The sequence below is a fragment of the Oncorhynchus gorbuscha genome, linkage group LG22 (genome assembly GCF_021184085.1).
Source record: "Oncorhynchus gorbuscha isolate QuinsamMale2020 ecotype Even-year linkage group LG22, OgorEven_v1.0, whole genome shotgun sequence".
Taxonomy (NCBI): Eukaryota; Metazoa; Chordata; class Actinopteri; order Salmoniformes; family Salmonidae; genus Oncorhynchus; species Oncorhynchus gorbuscha.
The window spans coordinates 28,345,016-28,370,215 of record NC_060194.1 but is presented as its reverse complement, the minus strand read 5'-3'; the positions used below and the strand labels follow the sequence as shown (position 1 = coordinate 28,370,215).

General features: G+C 42.4%; 1 protein-coding gene across 6 annotated transcripts in view; it reads right to left on the bottom strand.

Moving 5' to 3' along the window:
* LOC124010141 (dystrobrevin alpha-like) overlaps nucleotides 1–25,200 on the bottom strand; it is a 45,739-nt gene that overhangs the window by 4,838 nt on the left and 15,701 nt on the right. For 3 of the 6 annotated variants that reach the window (XM_046322510.1, XM_046322512.1, XM_046322509.1), the window contains exons 8-16: nucleotides 24,589–24,755; nucleotides 24,091–24,215; nucleotides 23,424–23,432; nucleotides 22,730–22,813; nucleotides 11,178–11,265; nucleotides 10,636–10,730; nucleotides 10,172–10,285; nucleotides 8,889–8,985; nucleotides 8,159–8,179 (exon numbers count right to left, since the gene is read on the bottom strand). In XM_046322510.1, coding sequence (XP_046178466.1) covers nucleotides 8,159–8,179; nucleotides 8,889–8,985; nucleotides 10,172–10,285; nucleotides 10,636–10,730; nucleotides 11,178–11,265; nucleotides 22,730–22,813; nucleotides 23,424–23,432; nucleotides 24,091–24,215; nucleotides 24,589–24,755 — 800 coding nt within the window. Of the gene's footprint in view, nucleotides 1–6,667; nucleotides 7,685–8,158; nucleotides 8,180–8,888; nucleotides 8,986–10,171; nucleotides 10,286–10,635; nucleotides 10,731–11,177; nucleotides 11,266–22,729; nucleotides 22,814–23,423; nucleotides 23,433–24,090; nucleotides 24,216–24,588; nucleotides 24,756–25,200 lie in introns of those variants that run through there. The other 3 variants (XM_046322514.1, XM_046322511.1, XM_046322513.1) reach the window with 3 other exon arrangements.

Here is a 25,200-nt window from a genome sequence, read left to right as displayed (position 1 = left end):
GCGGCTGTAAGAGACAGCAAAGGGCGTTTTATTATTTTTAGGCAATGAAATTACTCTAGCTTCCTTCCATGCCTGTGGGCACACACTCCTTTAGGCTTTGGCAAAAGGGGTGGTAATACAGTCTGCTACCATTCTTAATATTTCACCATTTAGGTTATTTATACCTGGTGGCTTATCATTATTGATGGATAACAACTGTTTTCCCACCTCTTTTGCCCAAATTCAAAACAGCAATCATTCTCTTTCATTATTAGATCATCAATACACAAATATGATGGTTCACTGTTCAATATTGTCATTTCACTTCTCAGTTTGTCCACTTTACCGGTGAAATAGTAATTGAAATGATTGTCTATATAAAAAGGTTTTGTGATAAATGACCCATCAGCTTCAATGAACGATTATTTGGGTTTTCTGCCCATAATGTCATTATTTTTAGAATTTATTTTGTTTTGGTAAAATATACAATACCAGTCAAAAGTTTGAACACAGCTACAAATGTAAGTGATTTTCTTTATTCTTTACTATTTTCTACATTGTAGAATGATAGTGAATAAATAAAAACTATGAAATTACACATATCGATTCATGTAGTAACCCAAAAAATGTAAAACAAATGAGATTTTAGATTCTTCAAAGTAGCCACCCTTTGCCTTGATGACAGCTTTGCACACTCTTGACATTCTCTCAACCAGCTTCACCTGGAATGCTGGGATGGGATGGCATATTGCTTCAGAATGCTGTGGTAGCCATGGTTAAATGTGCATTGAATTCTAAATAAATTATATAAAATCTCACCAGCAAAGCACCCCCACACCATCACACCTTCTGCTCCATGCTTCACGGTGGGAACCACACATGCGGAGATCATCCATTCACCTACTCTGCGTCTCACAAAGACACGGCGGTTGGAACCAAAAATCTAACATTTGGACTCATCAGACCAAAGGACAGATTTCCACCGGTCTAATGTCCATTGCTCGTGTTTCTTGGCCCAAGCAAGTCTCGTCTTATTATTGGTGCTCTTTAGTAGTGGTTTCTTTGCAGCAATTCAACCATGAAGGTCTAATTCACACAGTATCCTCTGAACAGTTGATGTTGAGTTGTGTCTGTTACTTGAACTCTGTGAAGCCTTTATTTGGCCTACAATTTCTAAGGCTGGTAACTCTAATGAACTTAACCTCTGCAGCAGAGGTAACTCTAGGTCTTCCTTTCCTGTGGCAGTCATCATGAGGGCCAGTTTCATCATAGCGCTGCATTGGTTTTTGCGACTGCACTTTCAAAGTTGTTGAAATGTTCCGCAATGACTGACCTTCATGTCTTAAAGTAATGACTGGCTGTCGTTTCCTTTTGCTTATTTGAGCTGTTCTTGTGGCCTTGGTCCTTTACAAAATAGGGCTATCTTCTGTATACCACCCCTACCTTGTCACAACACAACTGATTGGCTCAAACACATTAAGTGTTAACAAATAAACTTTTAACAAGTCACACTTGCTAATTGAAATGCATTCCTGGTGACTACCTCATGAAGTTGATTGAGAGAATGCCAAGATTGTGCAAAGCTGCCATCAAGGCAGCTAAATATATATAATCTAAAATATATTTGTTTTTTTTGTTAAACACTTTTTGGTGTTTAACCCTAACCCTAATTTCATAGTTTTCATGTCTTCACTATTACTCTACAACATAGAAAATCCTATTACTCTACAATGTAGAATAACTTGAATGAGTACAGTGCCTTGCGAAAGTATTCAGCCGCCTTGAACTTTGCGACCTTTTGCCACATTTCAGGCTTCAAACATAAAGATATAAAACTGTATTTTTTTGTGAAGAATCAACAACAGGTGGGACACAATCATGAAGTGGAACGACATTTATTGGATATTTCAAACTTTTTTAACAATATCAAAAACTGAAAAATTGGGCGTGCAAAATTATTCAGCCCCTTTACTTTCAGTGCAGCAAACTCTCTCCAGACTAATAATGATAAATACAATCCACCTGTGTGTAATCAAGTCTCCGTATAAATGCACCTGCACTGTGATAGTCTCAGAGGTCCGTTAAAAGCACAGAGAGGATCATGAAGAACAAGGAACACACCAGGCAGGTCCGAGATACTGTTGTGAAGAAGTTTAAAGCCGGATTTGGATACAAAAAGATTTCCCAAGCTTTAAACATCCCAAGGAGCACTGTGCAAGCGATAATATTGAAATGGAAGGAGTATCAGACCACTGCAAATCTACCAAGACCTGGCCGTCCCTCTAAACTTTCAGCTCATACAAGGAGAAGACTGATCAGAGATGCAGCCAAGAGGCCCATGATCACTCTGGATGAACTGCAGAGATCTACAGCTGAGGTGGGAGACTCTGTCCATAGGACAACAATCAGTCGTATATTGCACAAATCTGGCCTATGGAGAGTGGCAAGAAGAAAGCCATTTCTTAAAGATATCCATGAAAAGTGTAGTTTAAAGTTTGCCACAAGCCACCTGGGAGACACACCAAACATGTGGAAGAAGGTGCTCTGGTCAGATGAAACCAAAATTGAACTTTTTGGCAACAATGCAAAATGTTATGTTTGGCGTAAAAGCAACACAGCTCATCACCGTGAATACAGCATCCCCACTGTCAAACATGGCGGTGGCAGCATCATGGTTTGGGCCTGCTTTTTTTCAGCAGGGACAGGGAAGATGGTTAAAATTGATGGGAAGATGGATGGAGCCAAATACAGGACCATTGTGGAAGAAAACCTGATGGAGTCTGCAAAAGACCTAAGACTGGGACAGAGATTTGTCTTCCAACAAGACAATGATCCAAAACATAAAGCAAAATCTACAATGGAATGGTTCAAAAATAAACATATCCAGGTGTTAGAATGGCCAAGTCAAAGTCCAGACCTGAATCCAATCGAGAATCTGTAGAAAGAACTGAAAACCGCTGTTCACAAATGCTCTCCATCCAACCTCACTGAGCTCGAGCTGTTTTGCAAGGAGGAATTGGAATATATTTCAGTCTCTCGGTGTGCAAAACTGATAGAGACATACCCCAAGCGACTTACAGCTGTAATCGCAGCAAAAGGTGGCGCTACAAAGTATTAACTTAAGGGGGATGAATAATTTTGCACGCCCAATTTTTCAGTTTTTGATTTGTTAAAAAAGTTTGAAATATCCAATATATGTATATACACTTCATGATTGTGTCCCACTTGTTGTTGATTCTTCACAAAAAAATACAGTTTTATATCTTTATGTTTGAAGCCTGAAATGTGGCAAAAGGTCGCAAAGTTCAAGGGGGCCGAATACTTTCACAAGGTACTGTAGGTGTGTCATTTTTTTTTTACCCATTTCCTCCCCAATTTCGTGGTAGTTACAATCTTGTCCCATGGCTGCAACTCCCTCAAGGACTTGCGTCGTCTGAAACAACCCAGCCAAGCTGCACTGCTTCTTGACACACTGCTCGCTTAACCGGAAGCCAGCCGCACCAATGTGTCGGAGTATACATCGTACACCTGGCGACCGAACATGTCAGAATGTATTGCACACAGCCCACCACAGGAGTCGCTAGTGCGCGATGGGACAAGAACATCCCTGCTGGCCAAACCCTCCCCGAACCAGGACGATGCTGGGCCAATTGGGCGCCGTCCCATGGGTTTCCAGGTCACGGCCGGCTGCGACAGAGCCTGGACTCGAACCAGACCACTGTGCCACTCGGGAGGTCCATGTCCAAACTTTTGACTTGTACTGTGTATACAGTTGAAGTCGGAAGTTTACATACACTTAGGTTGGAGTCATTAAAACTCCATTTTTAACCACTCCACAAATTTCTTGTTAACAAACTATAGTTTTGGCAAGTATGTTAGGACACCTACATTGTGCATGTTACAAGTCATTTTTCTAACAATTGTTTACAGACAGATTATTTCACTTATAATTCACTGTATCACAATTCCAGTGGGTCAGAAGCTTACATACACTACGTTGACTGTGCCTTTAAACAGCTTGGAAAATTCCTGAATATTATGTCATGGCTCTAGAAGCTTCTGTTAGGCTAATTGACATCATTTGAGTCAATTGGTGATGAACCTGTGCAGGTATTTCAAGGCCTACATTCAAACTCAGTGCATCTTTGCTTGACATCATGGGAAAATCAAAAGAAATCAGCCAAGACCTCAGAAAAAAATGGTAGACCTCCACAAGTCTGGTTCATCCTTGGGAGCAATTACAAAACGGCAGAAGGTACCATGTTCATCTGTACAAACAATAGTATGCAAGTATAAACACCGTGGGACCACGCAGCTGTCATACCGCTCAGGAAGGAGACGTGTTCTGTCGCCTAGAAATGAACGTACTTTGGTGCAAAAAGTGCAAATCAATCCCAGAACAGCAAAGGACCTTGTGAAGATGGAGGAAACAGGTACAGAAGTATCTATATCTACAGTAAAATGAGTCATATATCGCCATAACCTGAAAGGCCGCTCAGCAAGGAAGAAGCCACTGCTCCAAAACCGCCATAAAAAAGCCACACTATGGTTTGCAACTGCACATGGGGACAAAGATTGTACTTTTTGGAGAAATATCCTATGGTCTGATGAAACAAAAATAACTATTTGGCCATAATGACCATCATTATGTTTGGAGGAAAAAGGGGGACGCTTGCAATCCGAAGAACACCATCCCAACCATGAAGCACGGGGTGGCAGCATCATGTTGTGGGGGTGCTTTGCTGCAGGTGGGACTGCAGTAGGAAAATTATGTGGATATATTGAAGCAACATCTCAAGACATCAGTCAGGAAGTTAAAGCTTGGTCGTAAATGGGTCTTCCAAATGGAAAATGACCCCAAACATACTTCCAATGTTGTGGCAAAATGGCTTAAGGACAACAAAGTCAAGGTATTAGAGTGGCCATCACAAAGCCCTGACCTTAATCCTATAGAACATTTGTGGGAAGAACTGAAAAAGCATGTGTGAGCAAGGAGGCCTACAAAACTGAGTCAGTTACACCAGCTCTGCCAGGAGGAATGGGCCAAAATGCACCCAACTTATTGTGGGAAGCTTGTGGAAGGCTACCTGAAACGTTTGATCCAAGTTAACCAATTTACAGGCAATGCTACCAAATACTAATTGAGTGTATGTAAACTTCTGACCCACTGAAATATATCATTCTCTCAACTATTATTCTGAAATTTCACATTCTTAAAATAAAGTGGTGATCCTGACTGACCAAGACAGGAATTTCTTCCTAGGATTAAATGTCAGGAATTGTGAAAAACTCAGTTGAAATGTATTTGGCTAAGGTGTATGTAAACTTCCGACTTCAACTGTACATATTTAGTCACAACATTTCTCAATTGACAGTATATGAACCAATCAGCTGAGCAGCCAGACTTGTTTGCCACCTTTTTTGCATACTTTCTTTGAACCATAACATTTTCAATTCACAATCTTTCCAGAAGGCTCTAACAGTTCTTAGTTAGTTTCTTAACAGTTGCATGTTTGTCAAAAATTGGCAGGAATAATATCACAAATACTCCAAGTGTTTTATCAGGATTCTCTTCCTTATACACATCAGACCAACATACACTACCGTTCAAAAATTTGGGGTCACATAGAAATGTCCTTGTTTTTGAAAGAAAAGCACATTTTTTTGCCAATTAAAATAACATCAAATTGATCAGGCATACAGTGTAGACATTGTTAATGTTGTAAATGACTGTTGTAGCTGGAAACTGATGATTTTTTATGGAATATCTACATAGGTGTACAGAGGCTCATTATCAGCAACCATCACTCCTGTGTTCCAATGGCACGTTATGTTAGCTAATCCAAGTTTATAATTTTAAAAGGCTAATTGATCATGAGATAACCCTTTTGCGATTATGTTAGCACCGCTGGAAAAACTGGCCTTCTTTAGACTAGTTGAGAATCTGGAGCATCAACATTTGTAGGTTGGATTACAGGCTCAAAATGGCCTTTCTTCTGAACCTAGTCAGTCTATTCTTGTTCTGAGAAATGAAGGCTAGAAATGAAGGCTTCCATGCGAGAAATTGACAAGAAACTGAAGATCTGGTACAATGCTGTGTACCTTCACAGAACAGTGCAAACGGGCTCTAACCAGAATAGAAAGAGGAGTGGGAGGCCCCGGTGCACAATTGAGCAAGAAGACAAGTATATTAGAGTGCCTAGATTGAGAAACAAGACGCCTCACAAGTCTTCAACTGGCAGTTTCATTAAAAAATACCGGCAAGGCCTCCCGGGTGGCGCAATGGTTAAGGGCGCTGTATTGCAGCGCTAGCTGTGCCACCAGAGACCCTGGGTTCGTGCCCAGGCTCTGTCGCAACCGGCCGCGACCGGGAGGCCTGTGGGGCGACACACAATTGGTCTAGCGTCGTCTGCGTTAGGGAGGGTTTGGCCGGTAGGGATATATATTGTCTCATTGCGCACCAGTGACTCCTGTGGCGGGCCGGGCGCACAGTGTTTCCTCCAACACATTGGTGCAGCTGGCTTCCGGATTTGATGTGCGCTGTGTTAAGAAGCTGTGCGGCTTGGTTGGGTTGTGTATTGGAGGACGCATGACATTCAACCTTCGTCTCTCCCGAGCCCGTACGGGAGTAGTAGCGATGAGACAAGATAGTAGCTACTAACAATTGGATACCATGAAATTGAGGAGGAAAAGGGGGTAAAAAAAAGTATCCGCAAAACCCCAGTCTCAATGTCAATAGTGAAGAGGTGACTCCGGGATGCTGGCCTTCTAGGCAGTTCCTCCTGAGAAAACATTTTGTATGATCTCTTATAAATAACTTTAGGCCCTTCCTTGTTATTGCCACAATATTATGGTCACTATGGTTTGGAGCAAATCTCCGCAGCATTGGTGAATATATAATCAATGCAAGTGGCTGTCACAGATCCACCACTATTGGACAACACTCTAGTTGGTTGAGTGATAACCTGAGTCATGTTACAGTCATTACTCACAGTAAGAAGCTTCCTCTTGAGAGGACAACTAGATGATTACCAGTCAATGTTCAGGTCACCAATAAAATGCATTTCTCTGATAGCATCAGGGTTCTTATCTAACATCACACACATTCTCCAGATACTGACAGTTTCCACTTGGTGACCTATAGCAGCACCCTAAAAGAAGAGGCTTCAGATGAGGCAGGTGAACCTTCAACCACAGCACTTCTACTTCACTTGTGATGAGATCCTCTCTGAGCTCCCCCTATAGAGATTCCTGTCTTTTCTATAGATGTTATATCCGTGTACTCCTACTGCTGTATCAAAGGTGTGTTATAAGAGGGTCTCAGAAATTGCTAATATATTCATATTATCTAAGATTAGCAAATTACTAATGTCATGAACTTTGTTTATGAGGTTACATATATTTATGAGGTAACTTTAACCCTTTCCTGGGTATCTTATGCAAAACTCAATGATAATAGGTTGTGTTTTTAATTATTCTATTTCTGATAATAAGAAAGAAGGAATTCATGGATTTGTTTGCAGATTCTGTTCAGCAGATGCCTCGTCTGGTTTAGCTCGGCTGCAGCAGGGTGCTCTATTCTTTGTGTTGCTACTGCATAGCTTTCTTGCTGGACTGTTGGTCTCTTGTGATTGGGGTGTTGTCCTGTTAGCATGGGGGGGTAGCTGGGTGGGTGGAATTCATGAAGTTATGAATCTCCATAGGTCTGTATGGGGAACATAAAGTAGGGATTGTAGTTTTGGTCAGGAAAACCTCAGGGCCCTACTCCTCATCACTGCGTGAAACCTCTAAGAGTTGTGTCAGTAATAGCATCATTCCAAAATGGTTCATTATAATATTATAAGACCCAGTAATGGAGCAAAAATGGCTAAAGTTCAGGCCAATCAAATTTTCTGCTGAAAAAGCTGTTATGTTAAGCATGTTCATCCAAAAACACATCCATGGTTGGTGAGCAACAAACATTGAGCACGTGCCATAATGCCTTTTAGGTCCCTTTAACAGCACTTTATATTAAGTCAAAATTATTTAAATATCTAACATGCTGTTAGTTCGTCTGACTGCCGCATTTTCAGTTCCCATGAGAACTGATCAAATATTGTCAGCAAAAACAACAAACATCACATTCAGAAGTTTCTTTGTAAGAAGCATTAGTTATTTTAGGTTTCACTGACAAACTTACAGCTTGCTTCCTTTCCTCCTCCTGTTGAGAGAAACGTTATTCATGTACTGTCCCAAAAGCACACAATAGTAAAATCAATCAATGAAGACAATTTCTTTCATATGTAAAAACTTATTGGGATTTTCTCCCATATAGTAGGCTTTAGCAAGTCTGATGCTAGCATGGTTATGCTAGATGGGGCTAACTGGTTTAGCATTGATCCCTTCATTGGAGTGATTAGATTGATAGCCTTACCATTTAAGTCAGTACAGTAAGCAGTTTATGTAAGGCTTCTTAAACCCTTTCTCCATTGACTGTTGTTGTGTCTGACTGACTAAATTGTATCCTATATCCAGTTTTATTTCGTGAGTTATGCTGTTTGTATGTTGTCAGTACATATGATCCAAACACGGTCTTTAGCAGAATGACGAGTAGAAGGTCTGGAAAAGGTTATATCTCAAACATTTTAACATGAAGAAACTGGGGAACACAAACACATTTTTTGTAAAGAGACGTATGGATTATGGTAAGAGGATGAGAAAGGAATACTTGTCAAACCAGAGCAACTCAGGATTTACTTAAGATATGGAAACTTCCTTATGATGAAGCCCCAGTGACATTTGAAGAAGTGCTCCCTCTAGTGGTGGGATAATGAAAAGTCTGTTGGATTTTCTACCCTTCTCATTAGCAGGCCAACATTACAGTAGAAATGAAACGGTATGGCTTGAAACTGTGTGGCTTTCTCACACACCTTCAGCAGCAGCATCAGCTGCTCCAGCTGTACCATGAGTTCCCTGCGACTCTCCTGCAGAGCAGACATCCTCTGCTCCAGCTCATCTTTGCGTTGCCTGGTAGAGGGAGAAAAAAACTAACTCAGCAAAAAAAAAACGTCCCTTTTTCAGGACCCTGTCTTTCAAAGATCATTTGTAAAAAGCCAAATAACTTCACAGATCTTCATTGTAAAGGGTTTAAACACCATTTCCCATGCTTGTTCAATGAACAATAAACAATTAATGAACATGCACCCGTGGAATGGTCATTAAGACACTAACAGCTTACAGACGGTAGGCAGTTAAGGTCACCTGCACAGCATCGGTACATCCGAACATCACACCTGTGAGACAGGTACAAAATGGCAACAACAACTGCCCGAGTTACACCAGGAACGCATAACCCCCCCATCAGTGTTCAGACTGTCTACAAGACTGTCAGACTGTCTAAGGGCTGAGAGAGGCTGGACTCGCGTTTATCACCGAAGGAATGAGCGTTACACCAAGGCCTGTAGTCTGGAGCAGGATCGATTTGGAGGTGGAGGGTCCGTCATGGTCTGGGGCGGTGTGTCACAGCATCATCGGACTGAGCTTGTTGTCATTGTAGGCAATCTCAACGCTGTGCGTTACAGGGAAGACATCCTCCTCCCTCATGTGGTACCCTTCTTGCAGGCTCATCCTGACATGAACCCCCAGCATGACAATGCCTCCAGTCATACTGCTTGTTCTGTGCATGATTTCCTGCAAGACAGGAATGTCAGTGTTCTGCCTTGGCTAGTGAAGAGCGGAGATCTCAATCCCATTGAGCACATCTGGGACCTGTGGGATCAGAGGGTGAGGGCTAAGGCCATTCCCCCCAGAAATGTCCGGGAACTTGCAGATGCCTCGGTGGAAGAGTGGGGTAACATCTCACAGCAAGAACTGGCAAATCTGGTGCAGTCCATGAGGAGGAGATGCACTGCAGTACTTAATGTAGCTGGTGGCCACACCAGATACTGACTGTTACTTTTGATTTTGACCCTCCCTTTGTTCAGGGACACATTATTCAATTTTTGTTAATCACATGTCTGTGGAACTTTGTGTCAGTTTGTGTTTCAGTTGTTGAATCTTGTTATGTTCATACAAATAATAACACGTTAAGTTTGCTGAAAATAAACATAGTTGAAAGTGAGAGGACGTTTCTTTTTTTGAGTCTATATACAAATTTAATTGTCCATTTAAATGGTCACAGATTGTTTTGTAGAAGAATTTGAGATGGGTCTACCTGAGAAGCCGTAGCTCGGCCAGCAGCGTGGGGTTCTGTTGGGACGTGCATGTGGGAGGCTGTGAGGCCTGCTCGTGCTGCACTCTCAGACGCTGGATCTCCTGCAAGATCTCTCTGTAACACACACAAACACAGGCCAGTTGAAGCTAGTATGTCACATATGTAGGCTTTCTGAAGTAGTTTTGTTTGTGTGATTTAGATGGTGTGATGGATTACAGGGGGGTCTACCAGCTAGCTTGACGACATTAAGACTTGAGTTGCTTTTGTATTTTTCTGGTACTACCATGCAAACAGGGTTACAGCTCATTTGAATAACTATCAACCACAGTTTGTGTGGGAAGCACATTGAGTACCACATTAAATAATCTATCACATTCCTTTCATGTAATTTGGCACGATGGCAGGGCTGGAAAAATAGGTGAACAGAGAGAGAAAAGCAAATCCAGATGGAAACCATCCCTGACCTGTTTTTGCTCTCTAGCTCAGCAATAAGCTGCCTCTGCTGCTTGTTGGCATCCAGAGAGAAAGAGATGTCGTTGGGGACCCTCTGCTGCTGTTGCTGGAAGACACATGACATAATCATTAAACACGGGGACACATGATATTATCATTACACACAGGGACACATACCATTATCATTACAAATGGGGACATTATGACATCATCGTTACACACAGGGACACATGACACCATCATTACCCACAGAGACATGACATTATCATTACACACAGAGATGTATGACACTATCAGTACGCATTACATTATCTACAGTATTGAGGTCATCTGGCTGATGTTATTTCCTTATACACTACTACATAGCAGTGTCATAAGCAGCCACAGCGAACACTGATGGGTCAAGATTACAGGCACAAGCGTTTCCTGAATGGGTAACCTGACTACGGAAAACAGGCCTTTGGAACAAATGTGTATTCGTGCTGGGCACATGTCAGGATGCTATTCACGGTATTTTCTCCCACTATGACCTCAGATGGCATGTGTGTCTCACCGCGGCGGCTGCGTCAGAGGCCAGTCTAGAAGCGTAACGGGCGATGAGACTGTGCTCTTCCTCCTGGTGGGAACTGCTCTCCAGCAAACTAATCAACAGGTGGAGAGAGGAGGGGAAGACAGTCATCTGTCATCTACATATTTACTGCAGTGAGGTAACTAGACACACAGACACAAAATATTGCTGCCAAATATAAAGAGTAGTTCTGCACTTACTTACATTACTGTACATCAATTTCAAATGATAATTGGAACAGTATCTGTATGATTGGTTAGTTAATTATAATGTATTTACATGCAAACTGGAGAGTAGTTTGTATTGACTCCCATGTCAATTGTTGATGCTATTTACAGATAAAACTATAAAAAGGTTCTCGGCTGCACATTTTTGGGCCAAAATCACAGCCATGTTGCTGAAGCCACGCACACACGCACACGCACTATAAGCACCAAGGAACAACATTCAGCTTATACAAATGCTATGGAAAGTTACATGCAGTTGAATCTGTAAGTGTTTTCCATCTGCAGAAAGATCTCTAAGATGATGCTACTACAGAGTCGGAGCAAAGCAGGAGAGAAGAGCAGCACGGACCCAATTTTTTAATTTTTAATTTTACCTTTATTTCACTAGGCAAGTCAGTTAAGAACAAATTCTTATTTTCAATGACGGCCTTGGAACAATGGGTTAACTGCCTGTTCAAGGGCAGAACGATTTTGTACCTTGTCAGCTCGGGGATTTTAACTTGCAACCTTTCGGTTACTAGTCCAATGCTCTAACCACTAGGCTACACTGCCGCCCCAAGCAGATGATTCCTACTAATCTTAGCACCCCCACAAAATAGTCCTTTCAGATGGATACTTCAGTAAACGGTCAGTAGCTTCCATTGTATAATTTTGTAAATGTCTGAGTTTCCTTTCAGAGAAATGAACAACATTACGGGTAGAAATAGTTGAGATTTATCATACAGCATTTGTTGAAACTCATAAAGACGCAATAAAGTCCAAGAAACAAAATCCAATCAATGTATTTACTGTAACAGTCCAAGATGTTATAATAAAGGACAAACATAAAAACAGATATTCTCTACAAATAACTGATTACTGCCACATCAAAGAAGGAAACGCAGCAAAGTCTAATCTGTCATCATAAGCACATTAAAATGACAATTCTAGGGCAAGAAACTAGGTTTTCACTATATGAAGAGCAAAACAAATGCAACTTTGTACAGCGCTGTAACAACTTCATGAGCAAAATAGCGTTGATTTAGCCTTCCAACACCTATTGCTTAGTAACAGCTGGCGAAAGCAGTATGGTTTCTGAAAAGTGTTTAGCTACATTACTGCATGACAACTTTTAAAAGACAAGTCAATGGCTTGCGAAAGTATTCACCCCCTTGGCATTGTTCCTATTTTGTTGCCTTACAACAAGGAATTAAAATGAACATTTTGGGGGTTTGTATCATTTGATTTACATGCCTACCACTTTGAAGATGCAAAATATCATTTATTGTGAAACAAACATCTTGAAATCCAAGATGGCGTAGCAGTCAGACGTCTTTGTCTTGTCTCGTCCCATGTGTATATATATTTTTCTTCGCATTCTTTTTAATATTTTTCTTAAACCTCAACTTCGAAATACTCTCCTGCAACCCACCTTACCCAATGTGGTGTGGATCTGTTTTTTTTCCTAAAGTATTTCTATTTACCTCCGAACTGGAATACCTCAACTGAAGCCAGCTAGCTAACTAGCTACCAGCTATCAGTCAGCTAACCACTGCTAGCAGTCATCAGCTAACCTTTAGCTCGGAAATCTCTCTCCAGTTCGTACAACGCGTTTCAAACCAGAGCATACCGGACTTATTTTTCTCTCCATATCCCCGAATTCCTACCACAAACTCGGAACCTTTTCATCTGGATCATCACAGCTAGCTAATCGCAATGGTTGACTACTCCTGGCTAACGTTTCCATCCCTGAGCTAGCACCAACTAGCCTGGGGCTAGCCCATGCTAGACCCATCTCCCGACTCAATCCTGGGCTACAATATCCGGACCCCTTCTACTGCCGGAACCCCGCCAATCCTCTACGACTGGAATACCGACATAATCTGCCCGAAGATTCCAACAGGCCCCTCAGGCGCGACGCCCGCTGAAGGCCCATTCTGCTAACCTGCTAGGACTGCTAGCTACCTAGAGCTACTTGGAACCCTCCTAACTCCACGACTGGTCTATCGATGTCACTGCACGATGATGCAAAAGCAGGCTTACCCCCATCGCGACGTCCCCCAAAGGCCAACTTGCTAGCCCCGGTCTGCTAACTGCTAGCTTGCCAGCCCCGGTCTGCTAACCGCTACCTTGTTTAGCCCCGGCCTACTAACTGTTAGCATCGGCCTGCTAACTGTCTGAATCGCCATGTTCCCAGTCAGCCCAACCACTCACTGGACCCATATGTTCACCTGGCTACGCATGCCTCTCTCTAATATCAATATGCCTCGTCCATTACTGTCCTGGTTATTGATTACTGTCTTATTTCACTGTAGAGCCTCTAGCCCTGCTCAATATGCCTTCACCAACCATGTTGTTCCACCTCCTACATATGCGATGACATCACCTGGTTTAAACATCTCTAGAGACTATATCTCTCTCATCATTACTCAATGCCTAGGTTTCGCTCTAATGTACTCACATCCTACCTTACCTTTGTCTGTACACTATGCCTTGAATCTATGCTATCGTGCCCAGAAACTGCTCCTTTTACTCTCTGTTCCGAATGTGCTAGACATCCAGTTCGTATAGCATTTAGCCATACCCTTATCCTACTTCTCCTCTGTTCCTCTGGTGATGTAGAGGTTAATCCAGGTCCTGCAGTGCCTAGCTCCACTCCCACTCCCCAGAAGCTCTCATTTGCATGTTAACATTAGAAGCCTACTCCCTAAGTTTGTTTTACTCACTGATTTAGCACACACTGCCAACCCGGATGTCTTAGCCGTGTCTGAATCCTGGCCTAGGAAAACCACCGAAAACCCTGAAATCTCCATCGCTAACTATAACATTTTCCGCCAAAATAGAACTGCCAAAGGGGGCGGTGTTACAATCTACTGCAAAGATAGCCTGTCTGTAACCAAGTCTGTATCCAAACAATTCGAGCTTCTACTTCTAAATATTCCTCTTTCCAGAAACAAGTCTCTCACTGTTTCCGCTTGCTATAGACCTCCCTCTGCCCACAACTGTGCCCTCGATACCATATGTGAATTGATTGCCCCCATTTATCTTCTGAGCTCGTGCTACTAGGTGACCTAAACTGGGACATGCTTAACAACCCGGCCATCCTACAATCCAAGCTTGATGCCCTCAATCTCACACAAATGATCAATGAACCTACCAGGTACCACTACAAATCCGTAAACACGGGCACCCTCATAGATGTCCTCCTAACTAACTTGCCCTCCAAATTCACCTCTGCTGTTTTAAATCAAATTCTCAGCAATCACTGCCTCATTGCCTGCATCCGTAATGGGTCTGCAACCAAACGACCACCCCTCATCACTGTCAAACACTCCCTAAAACACTTCTGTGAGCAGGCCTTTCTAATTGACCTGGCCGGATATCCTGGAATGACATCGACCTCATCCCGTCAGTAGATGATGCCTGGCTATTCTTAAATAAGCATGCCCCATTCAAGAAATTTAGAACTAGGAATAGATATAGTCCTTGGTTCACTCCAGACCTGTCTGCACTTGACCAGCACAAAAACATCCTGTGGCGTTCTGCATTAGCATCGAATAGCCCCTGTGATATGCAACTTTTCAGGGAAGTTAGGAACAAATATACACAGGCAGTTTGAAAAAGCTAGCCTTAGCTTTCCTAACAGAAATTTGCATCCTGTAGTACTAACTCAAAACAGTTCTGGGACACTGTAAAGTCCATGGAGAATAAGAGCACCATTCTTGTTATGCAGGTGAATGAGGACCCAAAAGCGACTTGGCGAAAACAGAGTTTTTAATCCAGAAAGAAACTTTACAAAACAAAAAGCATAATACTACTCGTAAAGACGAGAACAGACAGGAGACTTGATCGAGAACTGCAGGTTGCCTCGGGAAGGCACTTGAACCTAGCAGACTCAGACACCTGCTCACCACGCAGCATCTGAGGGAAACACGACACGACAGGGCAAAACATAGACACAGCACGGTGAATTATAGATGAGGATCCGACGGGGCAGGAACGGAAAACAAGGAGAGAAATAGGGACTCTAATCAGGGAAAAGGATCGGGAACAGGTGTGGGAAGACTAAATGATTGATTAGGGGAATAGGAACAGCTGGGAGCAGGAACGGAACGATAGAGAGAAGAGAGAGCGAGAGAGTGAGAGAGGGAGGGGGAGAGAGAGGGATAGAAAGAGGGAAAGAACCTAATAAGACCAGCAGAGGGAAACGAATAGAAGGGGAAGCACGGGGACAAGACATGATAATTAATGACAAAACATGACAATTCTCCCAGCTGCCCACTGCTCTGAGGCTAAGAAACATTGTCACTACCGATAAATCCACTATAATTGAGAATTTCAATAAGCATTTCTCTACGGCTGGCCATGCTTTCCACTTGGCTACCCCTACCCCGGTCAACTGCCCGGCACGCTCCACAGCAACCTGCCAAAGCCCCCACCATTTCTCCCTTACCCAAATCCAGATAGCTGATGTTCTGAAAGAGCTGCAAAATCTGGACCCCTACAAATCAGCCATGCTAGACAATCTGGACCCTCTCTTTCGAAAATTATCTGCCGAAATTGTTGCAACCCCTATTACTAGCCTGTTCAACCTCTCTTTCCTATCGTCTGAGATTCCCAAAGATTGGAAAGCTGCCGCGGTCATCCCCCTCTTCAAAGGGGGTGACACTCTAGACCCAAACTGCTACAGACCTATATCTATCCTGCCCCTTCTTTCTAAGGTCTTCAAAAGTCAAGATAACAAACAGATTACCGACCATTTCGAACGCCACCGTACCTTCTCCGCTATGCAATCTGGTTTCAGAGCTGGTCATGGGTGCACCTCAGCCACGCTCAAGGTCCTAAACGACATCATAATTGCCATTGATAAGAGACATTACTGTGCAGCAGTATTCATCAACTTGGCCAAGCTTTCGACTCTATCAATCACCACATTCTTATTTGCAGACTCGACAGCCTTGGTTTCTCAAATTATTGCCTCGCCTGGTTCACCAACTACTTCTCTGATAGAGTTCAAATCGGAGGGCCTGTTGTCCGGACCTCTGGCAGTCTCTATGGGGGTGCCACAGGGTTCAATCCTCAGGCCGACTCTTCTCTGTATACATCAATGATGTTGCTCTTCTGCTGGTGATTCTCTGGTACACCTCTACGCAGACGACACCATTCAGTATACTTCTGGCCCCTCCTTGGGACACTGTGTTAACTAACCTCCAGACGAGCTTCAATGCCATACATATGGTCCTTCTGTAGCTCAGTTGGTAGAGCATGGCGCTTGTAACGCCAGGGTAGTGGGTTCGTTCCCCGGGACCACCCATACGTAGAATGTATGCACACATGACTGTAAGTCGCTTTGGATAAAAGCGTCTGCTAAATGGCATATATTATACAACTCTCCTTCCGTGGCCTCCAACTGCTCTTAAATGCAAGTAAAACTAAATAAATGCATGCTATTCAACCGATCACTGCCCGCACCTTCTCGCCCGTCCAGCATCACTACTCTGGGCAGACTTAGAATACGTGGACAACAACAAATACCTAGGTGTCTGGTTGGACTGTAAACTCTCCTTCTAGACTCACATTAAGCATCTCCAATCCAAAATTAAATCTAGAATTGGCTTCCTATATCGGAACAAAGCATCTTTCACTCATGCTGCCAAACATACCCTTGTAAAACTGACCATCCTACCGATCCTCGACTTCGGTGATGTTATCTATAAAATAGCCTCCAACACTCTACTCAACAAACTGGATGCAGTCTATCACAGTGCCTTCCATTTTGTCACCAAAGCCCCTTACACTACCCACCATTGCGACCTGTACGCTGTAGTTGGTTGGCCCTCGCTTCATACTCGTCGCCAAACCCACTGGCTACAGGTTATCTACAAGTCTCTGCTAGGTAAAGCCCCGCCTTATCTTAGCTCACTGGTCACCATAGCAGCACCCACTTGTAGCACGCACTCCAGCAGGTATATCTCACTGGTCACCCCAAAGCCAATTCCTCCTTTGGTCGTCTTTCCTTCCAGTTCTCTGCTGCCAATGACTGGAACGAACTGCAAAAATCTCTGAAGCTGGAGATTCACATCTCCCCTCACTAGCTTTAAGCACCAGCTGTCAAAGCAGCTCACAGATCACTGCACCTGTACATAGCCCATCTGTAAACAGCCCATCTATCTACTTACCTCACCCCATACAGTATTTATTTATCTTGCTCCCCAGTATCTCTACATGCACATTCATCTTCTGCACATCTACCATTCCAGTGTTTAATTGCTATATTGTAATTACTTCGCCACCATGGCCTATTTATTGCCTTAGCTCCCTTATCTTACCTCATTTGCACTCAGTGTATATAGACTTTTTGTTTTCTTTTGTTCTACTGTATTATTGACTATGTTTTGTTTATTCCATGTGTAAATCTGTGTTGTTGTATGTGTAGAATTGCTATGCTTTATCTTGGCCAGGTCGCAGTTGCTAATGAGAACTTGTCCTCAACTAGCCTACCTGGTTAAGTAAAGGTGGAATAAAAAAAGTTTACAGCATTTACGGCTGCAAGTCTCTTGGGGTATGTCTCTATAAGCTTGGCATATCTAGCCACTGGGCTTTTTGCCCATTCTTCAAGGCAAAACTGCTCCAGCTCCTTCAAGTTGGATGGGTTCCGCTGGTGTACAGCAATCTTCAAGTCATACCACAGATTCTCAATTGGATTGAGGTCTGGGCTTTGACTAGGCCATTCCAAGACATTTAAATGTTTTCCCTTAAATCACTCAAGTGTTGCTTTCGCAGTATGTTTAGGGCCATTGTCCTTCTGGAAGGTGAACCTCTGTCCCAGTCTCAAATCTCTGGAAGACTGAAACAGGTTTCCCTCAAGATTTTCCCTGTATTTAGCAACATCCATAATTTCTTCAATTCTGACCAGTTTCCCAGTCCCTGCTGATGGAAAAACATCCCAACAGCATGATGCTGCCACCACCATGCTTCACTGTGGGAATGGTATCTCGGGGTGATGAGAGCTATTGGGTTTGAACCAGACAGCGTTTTTCTTGATGGACAAAAAGCTACATTTTTGTCTTATCGACCAGAGTACCTTCTTCTATATGTTTGGGGAGTCTGCCACATGCCTTTTGGTGAACACCAAACGTGTTTGCTTATTTTTTTCTTAAAGAAGCAATGGCTTTTTTTCTGGCCACTTTTCCGTAAAGCCCAGCTCTGTGGAGTGTACAGCTTAAAGTGGTCCTATGGACAGATACTCCAATCTCCGCTGTAGACCTTTGCAGCTCCTTCAGGGTTATCTTTGGTCTCTTTTTTTGCCTCGCTGATTAATGCCCTCCATGTCTGGTCCGTGAGTTTTGTTGGGCGGCCCTGTCTTGGAAGGTTTGTTGTGGTGCCATATTCTTTCCATATACTTTCCATTCTTTCCACTAATTATGTGACTTCTGAAAGTAATTGGTTGCACCAGATCTTATTTAGGGGCTTCATAGCAAAGGGGGTGAATACATATGCACGCACAACTTCGTTTTATTTTATTAGGTTATTTTTTAAATTTCACCTCGCCAATTTGGACTATTTTGTGTATGTTCATTACATGAAATCCAAATAAAAACCTATTTAAATTGCAGGTTGTAATGCAACAAAATAGGAAAAACGCCAAGGGGAATGAATACTTTGGCAAGGCACTGTACTTCCTTTATTCAGTTTGATGTGAGTAGTGTATGCGGTATTAAGGCTTGTAGCTAAATAAAAAAAGGGAGAACAGTGCCAGGGGTGGTGTAAATACTGTGTGAATACTGTAGCTAGTAGTTCCCCACTGTGTTTACTTTACAGACAGAGGAATCCACACTAATCATGACGTGGGGTTGTTTTGCATGAGATTCACATACAGCCCAATGAGAATATATTCATCAGCCAGCCTATTGGGCACATCAAGGCTGTAGTTTAACCTGGAACAGTGTAGGGTTTCAGAACACAAATGACACACATGATGAGAACAGGGAGGGGAAGAGAGTACTGGGCAAGGACAGGTCTGGAGAGAGCAATATGTCTAGTCTCCGTCATTAAATGAGTCAAAAGATGAAAACCAAACTGTGTTATGCTATCCCTTTGGGATACATCTGTTGAATTATCCTGTGAAACAATTACTATAGATATGAATGTGATACTGAACCTGTACTGCATTTTCAAATCATCTACAGTACACAGACAGAAAAAAAATAGGCATTTATATCTTGTATCATAATCTCCTTATGGGAATTTGATCTAAATAGTCAGTGTTTGGGTTTTCAACAGTGAAAGTATTGTAAGTAAGTGAATGTCAAAACTTCAATATGTCATTGGTTTGACATTTACAAAAATTCACAAGTAACCTATAGCTCCAAGATGCAAAGCCTAGTCATGCACGAACTACCACTCTGTCTAATAACGCTAATGATTTCAATAAGCATTTCAAGATTGAATGAGTGATTTTTGCTAAGTACTGTTTGCTTACAACACTCCCAAGACCAAAACCCAACGTTAACCACGTTGTCAACAGCCCTGAAATGCCAGAAGAAGAGAACATGCCCCCCTTCAACCTCTACTAATCATCACATCACATCATCACATGATTAGGGCTGTGGCGGTCATGACATTTTGTCAGCCGGTGATTGTCAAGCAAATAACTGTCAGTCTCAAGGTAATTGACCGTTAATTAACATAAACACATTTAGCATCTTCTGTCTTCCACGCATAGCCTACAAGCTACGGATGCTGACCTTTGGAACATCTACATTTTTAAAACAAAATCCATGTAATATAGCCTACACCATCACAATAAATCTATTATTTATTTTAGAGAGGTCTAAAGAAACATCATATGAAGAAAATGTAGTTTGCCTGTGATAATAAATGATCACTCTCTGAGAATAACTTATCCAGATGGGAGATGCGCATCACTTCGTAGTGGCATCTTATTCTCCTTTTGAAAAAGATTCTGTTCTATTACATCAAGTTTTTTTAAACTATAAAATAGGTGTCTTGACTGTGATAAGGGCTCGGGAAATAAGAGTGTCTGCTAAATTAAAAAAGCAAGGCTATTGCACGGCCACAGGTTTCTACAAGCAAGAGCAACTGCTGAGGTTACTGCCTTTTTGAAGATTGTGTTCAACGATATAATATAACTAGTTGATATCAAGGATTCAACAAATGTATCTTAAATTGCACTTGCTTTTTTATTGACTGAATATATATGGAGCAATTTAGCAATAAGGATTCGATATTTGTAATGGTCATGATAAATTGGCTTAGGCCTATAAATTGGCTTAGGCCTATATATAGATAAATGCGGACATATTTCTTCCAGTGCAGGCCGTGAGTTCTAAAAAATATATCATTTTTTAAATGTAAATACTTGAACAGTGAAACAATGTCAAATGCCCATCCCTAGAAGGTTCATATCTTTACAAACCTGGCTCTATGAATGGGGTCCGTGTTTAAACCAATGGAGCCTTTGTCTCATCCAAGGGCAGGTGCAGTTCCTATATGTAGAGATGGAGGACTCACTGACGCCAGAAAACTATGTGTGTAACTTCTCCTGTAACTTTCCTTGGTTCTACCTGGCTCGCTCAGTCAAATCAAATGTTATTGGTCACATACACATATTTAGCAGATGTTATTGCGGGTGTAGCAAAATGCTTGTGTTTCTAGCTCCAAAAGTGCAGTAATATCTAACAATTCACAACAATACACACAAATCTAAAGTGTGTGTGTGCACGTGTATCTACCGTGTACTTATATTATTCCAGAGTCCAAAGCTGACATTACAAGCCAGCAAAACAGAAAATAAAAGAACTTACAAGTATGTAAAAGGACCTGTAGTTGTATGTCAATCATTGTAAAAAATTGACAGGGAGTGATTAAGTTAAGTACATGTTCAGTACACTGAAAACAGAAAAAAGGAACTTGAGAGAGAGACTCAAAGCTAATATTAATGACTTGCAGCAGTTACTTTAACTCTCCCAGGTAATGTGGGACGCCTATGAAAAACATTGTAATAGATACTCTACCCTAATGAGCGGTGAATGGTCTTTACTATGCATACACCATCTAGCATATTTCAGATATATCCTTGAGTATCACTTTGTAAACACATAGGAAATCAGAAGAGTGACTGATTCCACTGCAGTGTATGCTCTATAATGACTATGTCTGCATCTGAAGATGTACCATATTCCCTACAATAGAGCACTTCTTTAGACCAGTCCTGGCCGTGGTCAAAAGTAGTGCACTATATACTGTAGGGAATAGCATGCCATTTCGGACCCAGCCTCAATCCATTTGAATTAGTTCACGTACGCATTTGAGCCACCTGTCATGCCCTGATCTGTTTCACCTGTCCTTGTGCTTGTCTCCAACCCATCCAGGTGTCACCCATCTCTCCCACTTACCTCTGGGTACTTATACCTGTGTTTTCTGTCTGTCTGTGCCAGTTCATCTTGTTTGTCAAGCTTACCGGCGTTTGTCCTGTCAGCTCCTGTCTTTCCCAGCCTATTTTTTTCTCGTCCTCCTGGTTGTTGACCCTTGCCTATCCTGACCCTGTACCCACCCGCCTGACCACTCTGCCTGTCCCTGTCCCTGAGCCTGCCTGCCGACCTGTACCTTTGCTCCTACTCTGGATTATCGACCCTTGCCTGCCTTGACCTGTCGTTTGCCTGCCCCTGTTGTTAGAATAAACATTATTACTTCACACAGTCTGCACTTGGTCTTACCTTGATCCCTGTTACCACCAAACCATTCTCCAAGGCAGTACGCCCACTTGGGTCACTTACCCCCTTCCTTTCAACAGATCTGAAGCAGCCCTAGCCAACATTTTTTTCTGCTCAACCTTTTCTTTTTCTTTTTTTTACTAGGCAAGTCAGTTAAGAACAAATTCCTATTTTCAATGACGGCCTAGGAACAGTGGGTTAACTGCCTGTTCAGGGGCAGAACGACAGATTTGTACCTTGTCAGCTCGGGGATTCGAACTTGCAACCTTTCGGTTACTAGTCCAACGCTCTAACCACTAGGCACCCTGCCGCCCCAACTTCATTATTCTTGGTACTATAAGGCAGCTATTTACACCAGACAAAAGAGTGAGACAACACAAACCTTCACAAATTAGCTGCATATATCCAAAAATGTTTAGAAAAATAAAGATTGGTTAGTAGGATTCATACTGACGTGTGGATTTTAAGGGGGCTTAGAGGTGTTCATGTTCATGACAAATATGTACAGTTAGGTAACCTAACTTCATTCTGTCTTTGAAAATTCTGTATACCCGGCATTATTGCAGACTTTCTGACTGATATATCAGATACTCACTTCTTAGTGGAGTAAGGGTTCCCTGATGTGGGCATGGAGTGGGAGAGCATGAAGTCATTGGTGCTATTCATTGGTCTGGGAGGCCTGTAGTGCAGGAGACAAACATGATCATGGTCAAACAGTCATCATCAAATGGAAGAGAAGCAACTGTCGCATAAATGTTTGTGTTTGTGTGTGTGTGTGTGTGTGTGTGTGCGTTCCTGCGTGCGTGCATGTGTGTGTGTGTGCGCATCGAGATCTCAGAGGGCCGAAAGAGCATTGAATGGGGCTGGGGAGTCGGAACACAATAGCTGCAGTTTTTGATTGTGACACATCACATAAAGAATGTGTGCGTGTGGATTTCCTCCTCACTCATCCGAAGGTCATTAACTCCTCATAATCTTATTGTTTACATGACCTAAAAAGGTATTCACATGTGGCGCAAAGGAGGGACAGAATAATTGATGCAGAAACCTGTAGTGAACTGCACACAAGTTTGTTGTGCTAAAAATAAGGTGCCACTTTGAGGAACTACAGGGCATAGTATATAAGGATTGACCCTGGAGGATCAACATGATCCGATTAAACAACAGACAAAAGAATATGGCACTAGCTACTAGTAATATAATACACTACCTTCTATAGTACTTGATCTAATTAAAATGAATAGCAGCATATTCTACATATTCTATGCAAGTATTCAAAGCAAACTTACCAAGTGTCTCTATTTTGCAGCAAGAAAAGAACAAAGAGATAAGTTACAATCACCCATGCATGCACTACAACGGCCACAGTGAGTGGTACAACTGAATTCACTTCCACATGAAAATAATCTACGTAGGTGTCAAAATCAACATTTGTCTCAGATTCTCAGCCCTTAGAATGCATTGCCACTCTTTTCACCACGACAGCTTAGACATCTGACTAGGGTTGCTAAATTTTGGGAACTTTCAATATATTCCCTGGTTTTCCAGAAATCCTGGTTGGAGGCTTACATTTCCTGCTTATTCTCTCCTGAATCCGGGTATCTTCCAACAGGTATTTCGGGAAAACCAGGACATTTATTAAAAATTCCCGGAATATAGCAACCCTACATATGACTTGGCTTAGCTGTTAAGGGTTGGAAAAGTAATGCATCAAATATATACTGTAGCACTAAAGGACCGTGGCTTCATATTGACATGGTTCATTTCCAGAACACACACAAAGAAAAATGGAGCAAAGATGAAACATCTGTTTTTACCAATTGTGGTTATTACTTTGGGGATACAGGGCTGTAGTATGGGATTATGGGATGGATCTGAAATTGACAGGAATTTAATAGGATGACTGTGGTCTTGAATACAAGTGATACTGTATGAATAGAATAGCTCCATACTTACACAATGTGGGCTAGGTTCAGAGGTTTTTCTGGCATGTCAGGAAACATGGGGTGTAAAGGTTCTCTGCTAGATGCACAGCTCAGTGATTTGCTGAGAGCATTAGATAACTTCTTAGCAGGCGATTTCTGGGAGAAACACAAACATTCGCTAGGTATGATTTCAGAGGGCAAGAAGAGGTACTTCAAACAGAGTAATTACTTTCAAAATATCATATAGGATTAGATGCCACTGACCAAAATGTCACAGCACATACAGTACAATCCATATATAAAATGCATTTCTCCACTGCCTATCCATATCATTTAAATGTATCTGGCCACATGCAGAACATCAGAGATCAAGGGAAATACACTGCATGTAATATTCCTTGCCACAGGTGAGGGAATCAAATCACACTTTCATCATCCATCCCTATAGCACTGTAATGTGTTGGGTGAAGCTGAGCAGAAATCGTTGGCTGGCGTCCCCCTCCACTCCCCACCCAGTCACCCCCCTTACCCATGACGTGTACTCCTTCATTTGGTGCTGGTTGCTATGGGAACCACTGGCATGCCCCCTCCAGAAGCAGTCCTGACAGAGCTGGTAATTATGACATTGTTGGCAGCGGTAGCGGAAGCCCATTATACTCTCACTGTGGCAGTAGGAGCACTCGACCGGGTGAAACACTGCAGGGGCGGAGGGGGCAAGGTGGGGGGGCACACACACCAACATGTGCATTCAAGTCCACATACACACAGGGGCGTACATATACACACCCACCCAAAACGTTGTTAATACAAACACAAATTGGTTTGCAACTGATATCTTTATATAAGACAACAGCACTGGGATGTTTTGCAGGTCTCTCAGACAGCGTTCTTCAAATAAAGGAGTGTGTTCTGTGAACATCAGTGTGTGTGTGAGACTAATGACTAATTTTGTACCTTGTCAATGGTACAGGGTAGGGTGATGTGATGGTGGATGTAGGGTGATGTGATGGTGGAAGGGTGTGTATGTGTGTGTTTGCGCAAGTGTGTCTACTATGTGGTGACTCAATGTGATGGTGTGATGGTGTGAGACAAAATTCATACCCAGTGCTACCCAGGAACGTGTTAAATATGCCGTGGTGGC